Source organism: Crassostrea angulata, chromosome 1, assembly GCF_025612915.1.
Source record: "Crassostrea angulata isolate pt1a10 chromosome 1, ASM2561291v2, whole genome shotgun sequence".
In the NCBI taxonomy this organism is placed as follows: Eukaryota; Metazoa; Mollusca; class Bivalvia; order Ostreida; family Ostreidae; genus Magallana; species Magallana angulata.
In genome coordinates this window covers 26,370,366-26,386,606 of record NC_069111.1, presented here as the reverse complement: position 1 = coordinate 26,386,606, position 16,241 = coordinate 26,370,366, and the positions used below count along the sequence as shown (strand labels likewise).

The window sequence follows — 16,241 nt, the reverse complement described above, 5'->3', positions numbered from 1 at the left end:
ATATCGGGACCCAACGTCCTTAAAATTTCAGTCAGTCATGACATAACATGAATATTTATCATACCATAATGATTAAAATTTGTAATTAACAACGCCATATCAACACATAGAATTTCAATTATATCAATGCGCCCAATCCTGAGACATTAAGACAGTTTACAATTTTCTAAGAGTGTTTGACGATCCTGAGTTTATATGGCTAAGTTAACTTATGATCGTCTATGTACTTTTAAATTCATTTCTTGTTGCTATGTCTGTACAGATTGCACGATACATTGAAGAAAAGACCATTTTATATCTAACTGAAAAAGTTTTACTTTCATGCCTTCATGTGATGAAAAACTGTTTCGAAGGCTTTACGAAAATCTGCAAACCATGTGCATAAGTGTAGTTTCCTATTGTCAGTTTTCACTTGTCAACTAAGCATTTTACAACAAATAAGTGGTCCGATGTTCCATATTTGTGTTGAAATGCCGACTAGCGTTTGAGTTTCATTACTTGGTACATGTATTTTCTTACCTATTAGGTATGTATCAAGTCTTTCATTTATATGATATAAAAAGTTTTCCTATGCTATTCTTTATCGTTATTCCCCTATAGTTTGGAATTATTTACTTTTAAGAAGTCATAATTAAAATATGTCAGAAGGACTCAATGATTTTTTAAACACTATTATTGTTATTCTTTGTCAACTATACACCTTGAAAAAGTAAACTGAACATGGTTTACTAATAAAATATTTTTATTCAAAGTACAAAAAAAAAAGAATTAAAATACACAGATCGTAATTCAGGAAAATATAATGAATCGAAAATGATGACACAATGCAACACAATGTGCTCTTGTTTTTTTTTTTTTTTTTTCTCCTTAAATCATTTTGAAACTGAGAAATATTATCGGAGTACAGTATGCACACACACGCCATCACATACATACACACACGCGTAAAAAATGCCTTACAAATGAATTTGTATCCCAAAACATATCGCAATTCAAGAAATTTTACTGTCGGATAACGTTTTAAGTAATTTTGCACATCTGACAATGCAATTCGAAGTAATTTGTTTTCAATTTAATACGAAAATTGTTTTCTGTCTTCAGTAGCGTGACCTGCAACATACAATTTATTCTTTGCGTATCCGAGTCGTTCCTTCCTTTATTTTAACGAGGAGATAATCATGTCCAATGCATGGACATGTTTGGGTTTTCTAAATCTCTAAATAACAACGGGTTTGTATATTTTAAATATGTATATCTATGGATCTTGCTTCATAAAACAATACTCTAAAGCCCCAGTCCCCTTGTGTAAAATACGGACATGGTAAAGAAAAAAAATATCAGTATTTATGATTTTGAAAGTCGCCGGGTGACTGGAGATAAGAATTTCTTAGTAGAATGAGGTAATAAAAAAAATTCAAAAAAAACAATTTTAAACTATTCAACGATGAAAACAATTCGGAAAATGCATGACTGGTCAATATTTATGGTAGCATGGACTTCATTATTGCGGTTAACACTTCAAGAGTCTTGATATCGACTTCTAATTTAACCACTGATGATTTCCCCAAAAAAATTAACTCCGAATTTTATAATCCACAAAAGCAAGTAAGGGCATATATTCTCGAATGATTCTTCATACATTATTATAATTTTTATTTTATGTCTGATTAAGATTGACAACTGAAGAATTCATCATAAAAATTTATAAATATACATAAAACAAGAATAAAAAAAAAAATATTTCTTTTCTTTTTAAAATAGATTTCAGAAAATTGTGAAATGTTACAAAAATATTGTACAATAAATTATTAAGAAAACAATTTTATCAACTTTGTGAATTACAACCCTATGACATTAGATTTACATTATATCCATAATATTATCTAATAAAAGAATAAATGCATAATCTAAAACAAAAATACAGAATCCAAAGCCATCAAAATGGTGGTTTGGAAACCAAATCACTTGTCAAATCACATATAAGACATTTCCATGACATGCTACAAAGGTATGTTACTTTCAAAGCTAATAAGAGTTTATAAGATATATTTGGCATACAACTTGTACAATATTAAGATCAATTGTCTTGGGACAAAACAAAGACACGAAGAGTGATGACGATAAACATACAGCTCACTCATATTTAGGCAGATAATTCTACCTTAATAGGCTGTCAGGTATAAAACATTCAACTCAGCGAGTCCTTTTTTTTCAGGTAATGTAAGCATGTAACCATAGAGACAGGTACACTGACCAAATTATGTAGAACTTTAACAAATGTTCTTAGCTAGTATAAAAAGCAATTTTTAATTCGACATACATTTCACATACTTGCACTTCTAACTGAATATTGCAACTTTTTTTTCAGTCAAGGCTATCCATTTGAAAACTAGTTTTAGAAGCATTTTATTAGTTAGTGGAATTTACTGGATATAAGATACAATTTTAAAAAAAAGAAGAAGTTATTTCCCCCTTTTATAACACATTCCTGATCTTGGGGTTACAACAGACAAAAATATTGGCAAGACTGTAAAACATTTCAAAATCAAAATGGATAAAATCTTATCTGAAGTAAAATCACAGTAAATGATGTTATCTAATTCCCAAAAGTTGCACAGTTCATTCCACATAAAAGAGCTTCAAATAAAGATGACAATAAAAGATCTGCTTTTGTCATGAATTTGTTCAGGACTATGAATTAAAGTTGTTTGATTCATATTAATAATCATCCAAGTTTAAAGGGATCTTTTAAAAACCTACATGCATCTGGAAATCTTGTTTAATACAGAAATTATTTTTTTTTTATTATCTCACAGATAAGTACAGATTTTTCTCTGACATTTGATTTGGTAATCCCTTAGCATCACAAGTATAATGATGCTTTATGGGTAAATCCCGGTATCTATCTGTGAAAAAAAAAACAACCTACAAACAAGAGGCCCCCTGCACCACATCTCACACCTGAGTAACAGTTCACAGTGGATTCTAAATTTTCTAGAAAAAACTAGAACTTCCCATTGCTCCCATACCCTGGCTTCAAGGTCTTTTGTCTTTTGCATGAGAAACCATTATTAGGTATTTATGAGTTCTAAGCCCTATGGATTTCAACAAGGTCACAACATGCTTCACACAGCCCTGAAATACAACCTTTAAGTAACCCCACACTAAGTAAACATCTCCCAGTAATAGTAATGGCTTGAACATCCCTTTGCATTATTAAGTACAATGTACATATTGCTAATAAAAAACTACAAGAAGTTCAAAAGTGGAATAGTTTAAGTGCTCTTAACAAAACAAAAAGAAGGACAGCTGAGATTAGAAGAAAGTACATTTACCATACAAGTTAGTTTACCAAAAAAAATAAATCAAAATTGTTATAATCTAATAAGTTTGGGTATTTTTTTTTTCATTCAGTCATCTATGCAATCAAGTTACATGTAAAATATACTAATAAAGAGTACTTCAATATTTACAGACAAAATAGTGAACAAGAATAATCTGAGATTAAAAAAATCAAAAATGAAATATCATTGAAACCTGGTGGTACATCATAAAAAATATGCCTGCAATCATTGGTAACAATAAAAATTGTCATCTTAAAAAAAAAACAAGACAACATGTAATGTTACCTCTGATTGCATGCAATACTTATTACATTCTATCACATTAATTAAAACAATTGTTATAAACTTTAAAACTTTGTTTTAAGAGTTATGTTTTACAATTAACACATACAAATAAAGGTTAATTAGTCAGCCTCGAAGAAAATGTTTCGCGACAACAAACAAAAACAATGGCGAAATGTTTGCCCGTAATAAGGTACAACGCCTACTATGTTTTTGATAGGAAAGATTAAGGCAATATCATTTGTGAGATATGCCTATTCAGCACAGCTATTTTTTTTTGTTCCATGAAAATTGCTGGTTTCTATGATCTATCAGTTGGGAAGGTGTGGTTTTATAATTCAAAGGAATTTTTCTATTATGGAATTCTTTTCAACAAATTATATTCCACTTGTTTATCAGACAGTACACAATAAAAATTGACATGCCAGCTTTGATCTATCATAACATGTCAAAACATTGAATTTGTGCAAAAAAATTATGATCATGTCTGTACATATTATTTAGCTGTTTTTCAGTAATGTCTACAAAACCTTTTAATTTTTCTTCATGTTGTTCTTGTAAGGCAAATACATCTATTTTGGTCTTCTTGTGTTGAATTATAAAAATATGACAAATACTTATATGGCATGGATACAATAACAAGAGGCCCAGGGGCCACATCACTCACCTGAGCAACAATAGCAAGCTTACATAACTCTGATTCAAACAGCTTTTAATTTAATTACTCAAATTCGAAAATCTTTGTACAATTGAGCAGAGTTTTTTATTTTTATTTTTGGCACACTTTTTAACATTTAGTCCCCAATAAAGATGAAGATTTTGAACGGTTTTTCTCTTTATATTCCTATGTAAAAAGTGTGGTATTGTGGCCCCGCCTTCCATACAGAGACAATGATTTAAACAAACATGATATTTAAATTGGCCAAGTGGTTTTGAAGAGGAAGAAGATAAAAATGCGAAAAGTTTACAACAACGATGACCACAGACAATGGACAAATTTTGATCAGAGAAGCTTCCTTGAGCCTTCGGCTCAAGTGATGTAAAAATGACTCCAATTCTAAGGTATTTTGAAATGAAGTTGAGTAGTGTCAATGAATCATGCATAGAATTCCTTGTCAGGGGCCTTCATGTATGAATAGTTTGTGTACTTCTGTTCGTCCAGCGGGTAACTTCCTTCATCCTTCTTTCTCATTCGATAAACAATAAACATCACAAGTAAAATGGTCAACAACAAAGCCACCACTGCTCCACCAATTACAGCTGAAAATAAATCACAATATAATTATTTAGAATATATCATGTAAAACTGTACATTGCATATCTAATGTGTTTCAATATATACACATATCCATCATCTTTGTAGTTTCTTCAACAAAACTCTGTTTTGATTCTATCGCAAAGCATGTTTACATTTTTACATCTCCATTGTTATCTTAATTAACATACATATCATGTTTGTTCCCGACAACTATAAACCCTTTCAAGCTAAGCTTATCATCAGATAAAGCCAAAATGGTAAAAAGATTTTGCCCCAGGTGTAATCGTATTATATGCGCATTGTGGTGGTCAATGTACATGTAATTTGTTGACATGAAATTGGAGGGGGGAGGGGGTGTATGGTATACATTTTTAAGAAGTCTTTTCAATCTAAATTTTAAAATTACTCTGAAATTTACATGAAATAAAAACCTTTGCAAATTCTACCTTTCTTGATTTGTATCACTTCCAAGCTACTAATTAAGACAACTTGATAAACACACTTGAAAAAAACTATATTGACAGCTTAAAGTAAAGTTCATTAATTATGTGTTATTTGGTTAGAAGATTCCTGAAATACATTTTCATTACTTCCTGATATATCAGTTACCTTCCCCTTGGATTCCTGAAAAAACATTTTCATTACTTCCTGATATATCAATTATCTCCCCCTGGAAAGGGGTCTGGATATTCCAATACTTATGACCTTTTATACCAATCAAACTTTATATTCAATGTCTTTATCCATTTTTGACCACTGTTTTCAAAGTGTCTTAGAAAACCACTGAAGCAATAAAAAAAAAAAAATTTTTTTTTTACGATTTGGATATCCCAAAAGATGTTTAAAAATGTGCTTATGTACCTGCAAGTAATCCTGGTCTTCCCATTATATAAACAATAGGAGAAGAATCTTGTTTGTCTGTCCTTCCTTCAATTTCCTCTTTGTCTACTATTCCTTTGTTTTCGTCTTTGTCAGTCTCATCATATGCATCTCCACCCGGGAGAATTCCAAAATTATTACCTAAATTAAAACAAAATCACCATTTAATAACAACATATGAGTGTAACATCTTAAACTGGTTATCTGGATAACGAATAGTTTGAAGTATAAAATATATATATATGTCCTCAATCGCAAATTTTGAGGAGGAACAGTTTTCACTTAGACAGAAAGTTTGACTCTGTGCAAGGGAAAAAGTTGCATTTCTCTTTTTCTTTTTCCTTTCTTATAGACAGACAGATAGACAAAAAGGATAATGTAAAATACAGCCCCTAGTAATTATAAATTGATGAAAAAATTGCAAAAACATGGAAAATTCAGCTGGCTTTCCCCATAATAAACAGACATTGTTTGCCTGGTGTGAGCTCGCTTAACCTTTCATAATGTTACTTGTCTAAACCACACACGCCACGCGACATCGATTTCTGTAAGCGTGTTCAATAGACTATATATATCATATTCCTTCATTCATGTGACCATATTTTTTATAAGCAGTATAAGTAAAGTATTTCTAACATGTTTTGATTCTGACTGCAAACTTTTTTTTGGACTGGCCCGATTTTGCAATATTAAACAATACCACATCTCAATTTCATTCATTCTCCTTTGAAAATTATTAAAACCATGGTATATTTATAAAATTCATATCATATTAAATTAGCTGCTGATATAAGTTACGGGACTCATCCTCTGCTCAAGGTCACTTCATATCCCTTCAACCCATAGGCACTCCATGGGTAAAGTTTAAGCCCAACCGGGCTTAAGGGAAAGAAAATATGCTCGACGAGACATTGACCTTCAGATATCATGGATAGAAAAGGACATCAAAAGATCGACACCATGGTGACTCAGGAGCCTCTCTAAGAATTCTATAAGTATACTGTAGAAGCACATATTTTCGTTGGGTCAAAATTTCGTTGTTTTTGAACCAAATAAAATTCGTTGGCATTTAATTTCGACACATATTAATATCTTTGTATTCATTATCACTTTGGTTAAAAATTCGTCATGGATTTAATTTCATTGATTTCTACTGCCAACGAAAATAACGAAATTAAATCCACAACGAATATTTCTGCTTCTACAGTATATGATAGAAAATATATATTTTATATTAAATTTATAAAATTTAAAAAGTTTACGACAACGACGACAACAATGCAAAACAATGACATCTAAAGGATAAATTTTGATCAGAAAAGCTCATTTAAATTGAGAGCCTTCAGCTCAGGTGAGCTAAAAACAACAGAACAAAACAAAAACAGTCTCACCTGAACCTTTGCCAGGAACGATATTTGCTACTGATACATTCTCCTCTTCATTTTCTTCTGTTTTTGTATTATACTGAAAATTGAAGATATTGAGAGTTTAACTGAAATATACAAGTATTAAATATTTTGTTTAAAAATATGAAAATATTATTTTAAATACATGTACAAAGAAAATGTCCCGGTCTGTAAAAATAAAATTGTAACACTTAATATCACAGTAATTATTACTGTCAGTAACTGTTACTGTAACAGTAATTATTACAGTAACTTATGACATTGTTGTCTTTTACAGTAACTTACAAAATTATTGTATTCTACATTAAATTATGACATTATTGTATTCTAGAGTAACTTACAAAATTATTGTCACTTAAAAAAACTAACAAAATTATAGTCTTTAAATAGTAACTCACAAAATTACTGCCTGTATCTTTCAGACTGTCTGTTACTTTCTCTGATTGAAACAGTAATTACTACAGTAACTTACGACATTATTGTCTTTCGGGCTCGGTGTAACTTTTTCTGGTTCAGGTGTTGGAGCTGGTGTAGTAGGGTTCAATTTGGTGACCTTTTCTGTATCAGGCCTCTTTGTTGGGTCTGCAATTCAACATCTTATACAATCTCATGGCCATAAACAAACAACTTTTATGATGTACATGTCATGCTACACTTTATAATTTTTTACAAGAAAAATACTCATTCTCCACATTTTTAACCCAAATTCCCTTCATAGATAGCAAGCGTATAAAACAAACGCCACAAAGGCTATTTCACATTTCAGATCTTTATTTAATTGAAAATGCAATAAAATATAAAAAGGCTATTATCTGAAATCTAGTGCATACTGGCCTGTTTCAATTTTATGTGGCATTATTTTTAAGTTTTACCTTGAGAAACTATTAATGTTTATGTGTCTTAATAGCCTTAGAGGGACTTTTACCCATGGTGACTCGTGTATCAGTGATATACACTCTTCAGATGTACTGAATGAACTAACACTGTTCAGAATGACTCACATATGCAGTTGGGTACTTCTGGTTGGTATACTCGAGTTTCTGGTCGCTCAATTCCACCCTGATCTACACACCAGCAGGCGGACCCATGGCACTGAATTTTTTCAAATTCTCCATCAATTGTACATCTTGGATGATACACACCCAACAGTCCTTGTCTTCTTTTAAGCAACTGTAAAACACAGGGCTTTAGGCCGATACCTTATCAAAGAAAAAAGATGACATCATTAGATATCAATCAAATAAGCATTTCTTCATGGTTTTATTTTTTAATGCATTATGAAACATATATACAGATAGATTTTATCAAGCTATAACACTGGCACTGCCATTTTGAACATCTGTATTATGTTCTATTGCATATCCTTATATATCTATGTATGAATTGGATATACTGTATGCCAAATACATTTCTGTATGAAAAGCTAATAGACAGTTCTACGCCGAGTAAAACAGAAAATTTTGTGACATATATGTCTTCAATCACTGCTGGGATGTCATTCTTTTGTTCTTGCAGACTAAAAATATTTCCTGGGGCAGTCTGATAAGTACTGTGCTCACACCCTTCAGACCCAACTGTCTCAAGAAAATCAACAAATAAACTCATAAAATCTAAAGGCAGTGTTGTAAGAATGAAAATTATCATACTTTGTTTTTTTAATCATATTTAATCGTATCTGATATTTTTATATACAGATCTACATGTACATGCATATTTGGCCTTATACTGTATACTGGGTTATTTTAGCCCTCTTTGATTTTTGCCCAATTTTCCAAGACACATTCTTTTTAAACGAAATAACAGTGTCTCATTACAATTCACCAAGGTTTAAATTCTCTTGGGCGAAAATAAAACGATGGTGAATATTTCCCTGTATACCGTATTCTATCCAATACATACAGCAGTGTATGAGGTCGCGTACATGTATAACGTTAAGTGTAAGCTGTTCTTCCTACAATATAATCAAATACCTGTGATGCAGTCTGGAACATGTGGTTGCATCATTCTGGTGCCCGTTACTTCATTGCCCAGCTGGTCAACACACCAGCACTCTTTATTGAACATTCTACGGTGACACTGCAGAGGTTCGTACTCTCCATTCAGTGTGCACTTTGGTCTGTAGGCGTCCACTGTGGTGTTTTCTGCTGATAATCGTAATTGTTCGCACGCCGTTAGGGAGCGAGTGGTGGTGGTGGTCGAGAACTCTACAAAAAGTTCAAAGAAATAAAAATTAATACCGATGACTGCTTCATGGTTGGAAGTATGAAGATACATGTATATTTAATGGTAATATGCAATCTAATCAAATATAATTCAATATCAAGACAATCAGATAAAGCAAAATGTTCATGGTCAGCCTCCTCACACAAGCAACAATGTTCATGGCTTATCAAATCTCCATTAAAACAAACACTAAAACCAGTACAACAATTTAACAACCTTTAACCACTGAATTTACATTAATTGAAATTCTTCTTGCAGTATTAACTTGATTGCTTGATGTCCAGGAGTAAACAAGAAGTTTTTTTTATAGATTGCATTAATTTTGATGGTGTTAGCCCCACTCCTCAGACCCCAGAGGGGCAGGGTCATGAATTTCATAATCTAAACTCCCCTTCACTCATAGATGCTATCTGCCAAATTTGGTTGAAATTGGTTAAGTGGTTCCAGAGAAGAAGCTAAAAAGTTCCAAAACTTTACGACTGACGAAGGACAAGAACAGATAGCAATAGGTCTACTGAGTAACTCAGGTGACCTAAAACTCAAACATGCCAAAGTATGGTAAAATAGGTTGTAGAAATTGAAAAAAAAAAATTATTACATTGGATTAAATACTTTGGGAATTATTATTTTCACTGATAAAAGTTTGAAATGCAAGCTTTAAAATAAAAATAGATAAGAGCTCAAATGTTATTTTCAAATAAATTTTCTAGATGGGTATCAATTGTTTTATTATCCTGACGTATTTTAAAATCAATTTTATCAAGTGTTCAACCTACTGTTTAAACACTACCCACACCATAATGAATTAACCATGAAATCCTTTAAACTTGTGTGGGTCAATTTTCTTGGATTGCCCTTTTTTTTTTAACTTTATTTTTATAATGAATAATAAATATGATATCAAATTTCATGGTTCATTTAAGATATAAATATGTGGGCAAAGTGTACTCAGAAAATCAGCTTTCAGACCCCAAACATCTTATTGATTCCACAGTAAACACAAGATTCCACAAACAAATTCTTATGGTTTAAATTTCAATATTCTTGTACAAATGCCAAATTAAAACTTTATCAAGATGAATTTTGGTTCACATGTGTTTAATAACCGAAAACTTTACCACAGTGAGTTTATGTCTAAATGAGACCTTTACCATGGTGAGTTTTGGTGGAAAGCTGTCCTGATCCTGAAGATTCTCCTGAGATATCTTCCACATCTTCATCATCCACTAAGGTGGGACCAACTCCACTTCCCTGTAACAGATACTAAGGTCATGTATAACCATTACAGATACATACACCCACTTCTTTGGAGAAAATAATTGTGTGTGTGTGTGTGTGGCTGGGGATTATTTTTTTACCACTTTTTTTTTTTTTTTTTAAAACATATGTTTCTGAGGCCTACCTACCTTAAAAAATGATTGTTTGGAATTGCCACCTGGGGGTTTCCAGACCCAGGAGGGAGGGATGGATTTTTTTTTTCAAACTTTAACTGATTAATAATTGGTAAGAAATATAAAAAAAAAATTTCATTTTTGGTTTATAAAATTTTGATTAAAATTTCAAAGTAAAGTATCCATCTCATACAGGAGTCAGGACTGCAGTTTATAATTAAAGAAGTAATAAACCTTTTGATTGTAGTTGATGGAGATTTTTAAAAAAAAATATATTATTTGCATAGAAAATAAATGTGCAACTAATTTAATGGATACTCATACATTAAGTGTCAACTTCGAATTGACATGTTTACTTTAAGCAATCTACACATACAATCACATAGTAATATAAACTATCAAACATGCTTGATATCAATGAATATTCGAATACGAAACGAATAGCACTCATGAATATTCAAATACTGATTTATGGTACTTGTTTCAGCACGAATTTCTAGTTGTCCCCCTTTATATCCAATACAAAGCCTGTACTTCGCTAAATGAAGAAAACTCTAAGCTTATTTCACTCCCAATGATATACCGGTAATACAAATTACCCTTTATATCTGCTAAGTCATTTACTTTATTGTTAGAAATAGTTTGTCCCAAAAAATTAAGGTGATGACGAGGCCTGGGTAAATGTTGGACATTTTGCGATCTCATAACTCATTTAAATACTCTCATCATAGAAAATCAGGATAATTTTCAAACACCAATATATTTACCGGTACTTACATTGTCAATATCTAATACACCATCTCCTGAAAATTGGAGTCCACCATCCTAAAATGGAAATAATCTGATTAGTACAACATTAAAAAAAAAACCCACCCATGCAATTTATCCAACTTCACATTGATAATTTCAAAAGGCAGATAGATCTTATTTCCAGCTGAGATATTTTCAATATAATGTCACTAGATTTGGATAATTGTAGTTATGGCATAAAAAAAACTTGTATCAGATTGATGAGAATCTCTTAAATATAGAATTGCTAACACGCATATGGGAGGAAAAAAGAAAAAATGGCAACTTTTTATTTACATATAAAGATGGAGTCTTATTGTGTTGTATTGGTATAAGTTTCAAATAAATGGTGCTCTCTTTTGAACACATTAAATCAGTATCTTGTTTGGCAAAATTACCATTAGCCATTTAGTCAAAGAAAGGATAATTTCGTACTTTTAATTACAAGATTCTTGTACGGCTTATTGTAATTATGATGTACTTTAATTCCCATTAACATTGTGGGAGTAGACTTCTTATTAATTAATATTTCAGTAATTGAATTGTATTTAATCAGCATATGTTTATGTGTGTTAGTGTAAATACTGTTATTATAGAAATATTTTTCACGTATATCTAATTGTCGCACTCATTGTATATGGTAATTAACGTCATTTATTAAATATGATGTCACAATATGTCCCGGACCGGGGTAGCCCGACGGTTTTGTATGTTCTCCATATATTGTTCAGAAGCAGGGTTTGAGAGAGTTGGTCGGAAAACTTTCGAACAGTAAGCACTGTTATTGTTATTCTGTGCAAGTATTGTTGTAATATCTTAATAAACGGTTATAAAACTAGAATCGATTCCTGTGCTTAATTTGGGACTTTGGGCAACCGCCTGTTACAATATCAACAGTTCTCCCAAACCATCTTAATAAATATTATAATTATTGAGTAAGATCTTATGGCAAAAAAATTAAAAATTTCCATATAAAAAATGGTTCTTTATTTTTAGCTAGTAATAAAATTTCATCAGCTGGGGGTATTTCAATGAGGTGGAAGGGAATTCCAAACACACAATATATAATATTATATAATCTTTTTTTGGCCCAATATAGATTGATAAAAACTAAAATAAACATTTGGGATTTTTGTTTTTAATTTCCTTTTATCCCTAACTTTTTTTCCCATTTACAACCCGCTAGTTGTTTTTTTTTTTAAGTTAATACTCTTTTACAAAAACAATTGTCGAAAATTACTTCAATGTAACTTTCAGCAGGAAAATAAATGAAACTTCTTTCCACTTAGTTTTACCATGTGATAAGTACTGTCTGTACTTTATTAATTAATTTACTTCTTAAGACAATGCTCCAACAATTGTCTAATATGTTATATCTAAAGAAGAAACATTTTCTACACTTATTCACCAAGTTCACTGATGAGGCATTTGAGAATTCATCAGTTACTGCATGTATACATTCAGGAATTTTTAAAACTTGTAATATCACTTTCTTACAACCTATTTCTTTATTATATTATAGCAACAAGATGGGGAAATAATGATGGAAGAGACAAGTATTCAAGCTCTGGCCCCCTGAAAATCTGGTTAGGTACTGTAGCTGCATATGTATATATATCCGGTGCACTTCCGACTTAACTACCTGGGTCAGGGATCATATCCCCCCCATGATCTCTGTCCTTGATTATATATCTCAGGTTTTTTCACCTGGTCAGAGTTAACCTGTTTCTTCCCCCGTGAGCTGTCATGGCATCAAATTATGGAAAGGAATGAAAGAAATAATGACAGACCAGACCTGAATTCGAAACCAGTTCTCCTTAACCTCTACACAGTCTGTTATATAGGTGCCCTACAAACCGAGCAAACTGGTAATTGGAACAGCCTAACCTTTACAATGTGTAAATAAATTTTGATGGTATTTCATTGAGAGGCATTTGTATACATGTATCTTATGACAGAGAGGAAAACTTATTGAACACTGAGTCATCATGGTCATAGAGTCTCAGTAGATATGTTTATAAAATGGGATTAGAAAAGTATATATATTCCAATGGATCATAAAATTGAACATCAGTGACATCAACAGCCTGTAATTATATCTAGAATAACAAAGATAAACATTATGTGTGGTATAAATGACTCCGTGCAGAGAATTCTCTGAAAGAAAGAAAACAATTCTTGACAAGCCCCCCACCATGTGGCCAAATTATGAGAAACAGTTCCAAATACCTAGTTAAAAATAGTCATAAGTACCTGGTATCAGCTGAAATACCCTTAATGAACTCGTAACCCAATTAACGGACAAAGTTGCGCTAAGGTACGAGTTCTTTAGGGTACGAGTTCTCAAAAATTGAACACCCCCCCCCCCCATTTTCTCTAAACCATTCCAATTTGAGATTCTTATGAACCAATGACCTACCTTATTCATTCCATGTAAAACTCCTTCGATTCCAGAACTCCATATGAGCCCAATCATAAATAAAATCGTATACATAACAGATTCGTTCTTGAAAGCTGATTCAACAATGGGTATTTTGGTTTACATATCACATTAAACGATGGCCTCTGTACTATATTTTCAATCTCTCGTATTCATCCGCCAAACATTCCATTGTGAAAATGATTGCTCTAATATATACCATCAAAGTTTTTGAGGTCAAAACACAAAATAATATGTTTGTGAAGTATTGTAAAAAATATTAAACATCAATACATCGATATATTTTAACGTTTGTGGTATGCACTATATCTATTCAGATGATTGCGTAGTCTGGTTCCCTTCCCATGATTTCATTGGGTGCACTCATTCAATAGGGGGTTTTCCCATTCTAAATTAATCAGGACGTAAGATTTCCATTCAAGAGTGCTCTATTTCGGTGTGCCAAAATATGATAGGCCAACAAGCCATATTAAAAGAACTTTGCTGCCTAATCATGATGAAAAAAAGCGTTTGACGTCTCGAATTCTATATACAGTGGCGTCGGAAGCAAATTAAAAGTGGGGGGTGCCGGGGTAGGGGAGGGGAGGGGATGGGGTGAGGATTGGGGGGGGGGGGCTAGACTAATCATCAGAAATCTTGACAAGCCAAAAAAAAAAAAAGAAAAAAAAAAGAAAAAAAAAGAAAAGGGCTAATTCTCAAAATCATGGAAATCCTAAAGAAATCTTACCTACCAAAACCAAACATATTCCCAATACATGATATTCCTAATCCGCGGGGGGGGGGGGGGAGGGGGGGGCGGAATTTAGGAACAATTATGTTTACTACAAAGAAAATTGGGGAGGGGGGCCCTCCCTGATGCTATATGCCTGATGGTTAAGTCTAACTTTGGAAAAAAAAAGTAGGGGGACTAAGCCCCCCAACCCCCAACCCCCCCCCCTCCGGTTCCGACGCCTATGATATACCGGTATATATAGCTTCGATGTCAATTTTTTTACTAAACACTTTTGATGTGTTGATGAAGTAGTTAAAGAATTATTCATTCAACTCTCCATAATAATACAGCTAGATGAGGAGATAGGTAGCTTTATAATCAGGTATCATTACACGTAGTGAAAGAGCAAGGTGAACATATCTAATTTAAGTGCAGCATCGCATGAGATATTTGTGAAAGCTAGTATCATTTTAAATGTTTAGTTTTGACAACTTCTTGCCTCCGTCTACCAGGTGGTATTAGAAGCTCATCAGTATTTAACAATAAACGTTCTTCCATCATTGCATGGAAATCCCTTTTAATTATGATATGGTTAAATGAGTTTTAGGAAACCAGAATTTACAGTTATAAATTTATAACTAGTGCGACCACCCAACCTTTTTGAAACATTATTTATCATTCCAAAAGGAGTTATACTAACCATGTGTCAGTACGAACTTGAAGATTCTGGAGTGTCTCAAGAAATATTTCCGAGTACAATCGATGATGTCACGTACGTGCTCAACTGAGTTTTATGTTATAGATTTATGGAGGAGGGGGGTTTATTTTCCCTGACCATTTCTTTTTTTCGGGGAGGGGGGGGGGGGGGTATTTAACATTTCTTTTTTTCGGGGAGGGGGGGGGGGGGGTATTTAACACTAGATCATTTATAATCTTGCGAAAGATTTTTACACAGGTTGTAAAAATATTTGAAATACATGTATTTTGTAAAGAAATGTCAAATCTGCAGGGGTGTCATTCTTATAAAAATGTAATTTTACGAGTTTTAAGGGTTTTTCTGTATCGAATCAGTTTATGAAAGGCCTAGATTCAATGTTGGATATGGGTTTTTCAAAAAGTAGGGATATTTAGTCAACAAAATGATTTGAACATATTCTGGAGTCAGAATTTGGAAGACTTTTGGGTTTTTTTTTCTATTTTTGGGGTTGTTTTTTTCTTGTTTCTTTACGATTTTTAAAAATCCTTTCTGTTAAAAGACTTGATTAAACCCTACCTTTCTCCTCTTCGTCCAAGGAGAGAAAATGTTGTATGTAGCGATGAGAAAAAAGCATATCGATTTATTACATGGTTTATTATTATTCTTTTATTACATGTACATAAAGAATTGCAAATACATGAATATTGATTTGTTTGAAGCATATCTACTGGTTCTTTTAAAAATTGCTTTATAGTAAAAGAAATATTTCATAGCTTTTGAGATTTTCTGGGATTTTCTGATGCATGTACAATAATTGTAA

At 32.3% G+C, this 16,241-nt stretch overlaps 1 protein-coding gene across 1 annotated transcript; it reads right to left on the bottom strand.

Moving 5' to 3' along the window:
- Positions 1 to 724: 724 nt before the first annotated feature.
- Positions 725 to 14,203, bottom strand: LOC128177930 (uncharacterized). Its single transcript, XM_052844854.1, has 9 exons — positions 13,992 to 14,203; positions 11,561 to 11,608; positions 10,544 to 10,643; positions 9,140 to 9,373; positions 8,171 to 8,368; positions 7,642 to 7,751; positions 7,155 to 7,227; positions 5,746 to 5,904; positions 725 to 4,886 (listed from the first exon to the last, which is right to left on the bottom strand). Exons 1-9 carry the CDS (start codon positions 14,064 to 14,066, stop codon positions 4,723 to 4,725), a joined length of 1,161 nt encoding a protein of 386 aa, XP_052700814.1. The 5' UTR covers positions 14,067 to 14,203; the 3' UTR covers positions 725 to 4,722.
- Between the last annotated feature and the right edge of the window lie 2,038 nt (positions 14,204 to 16,241).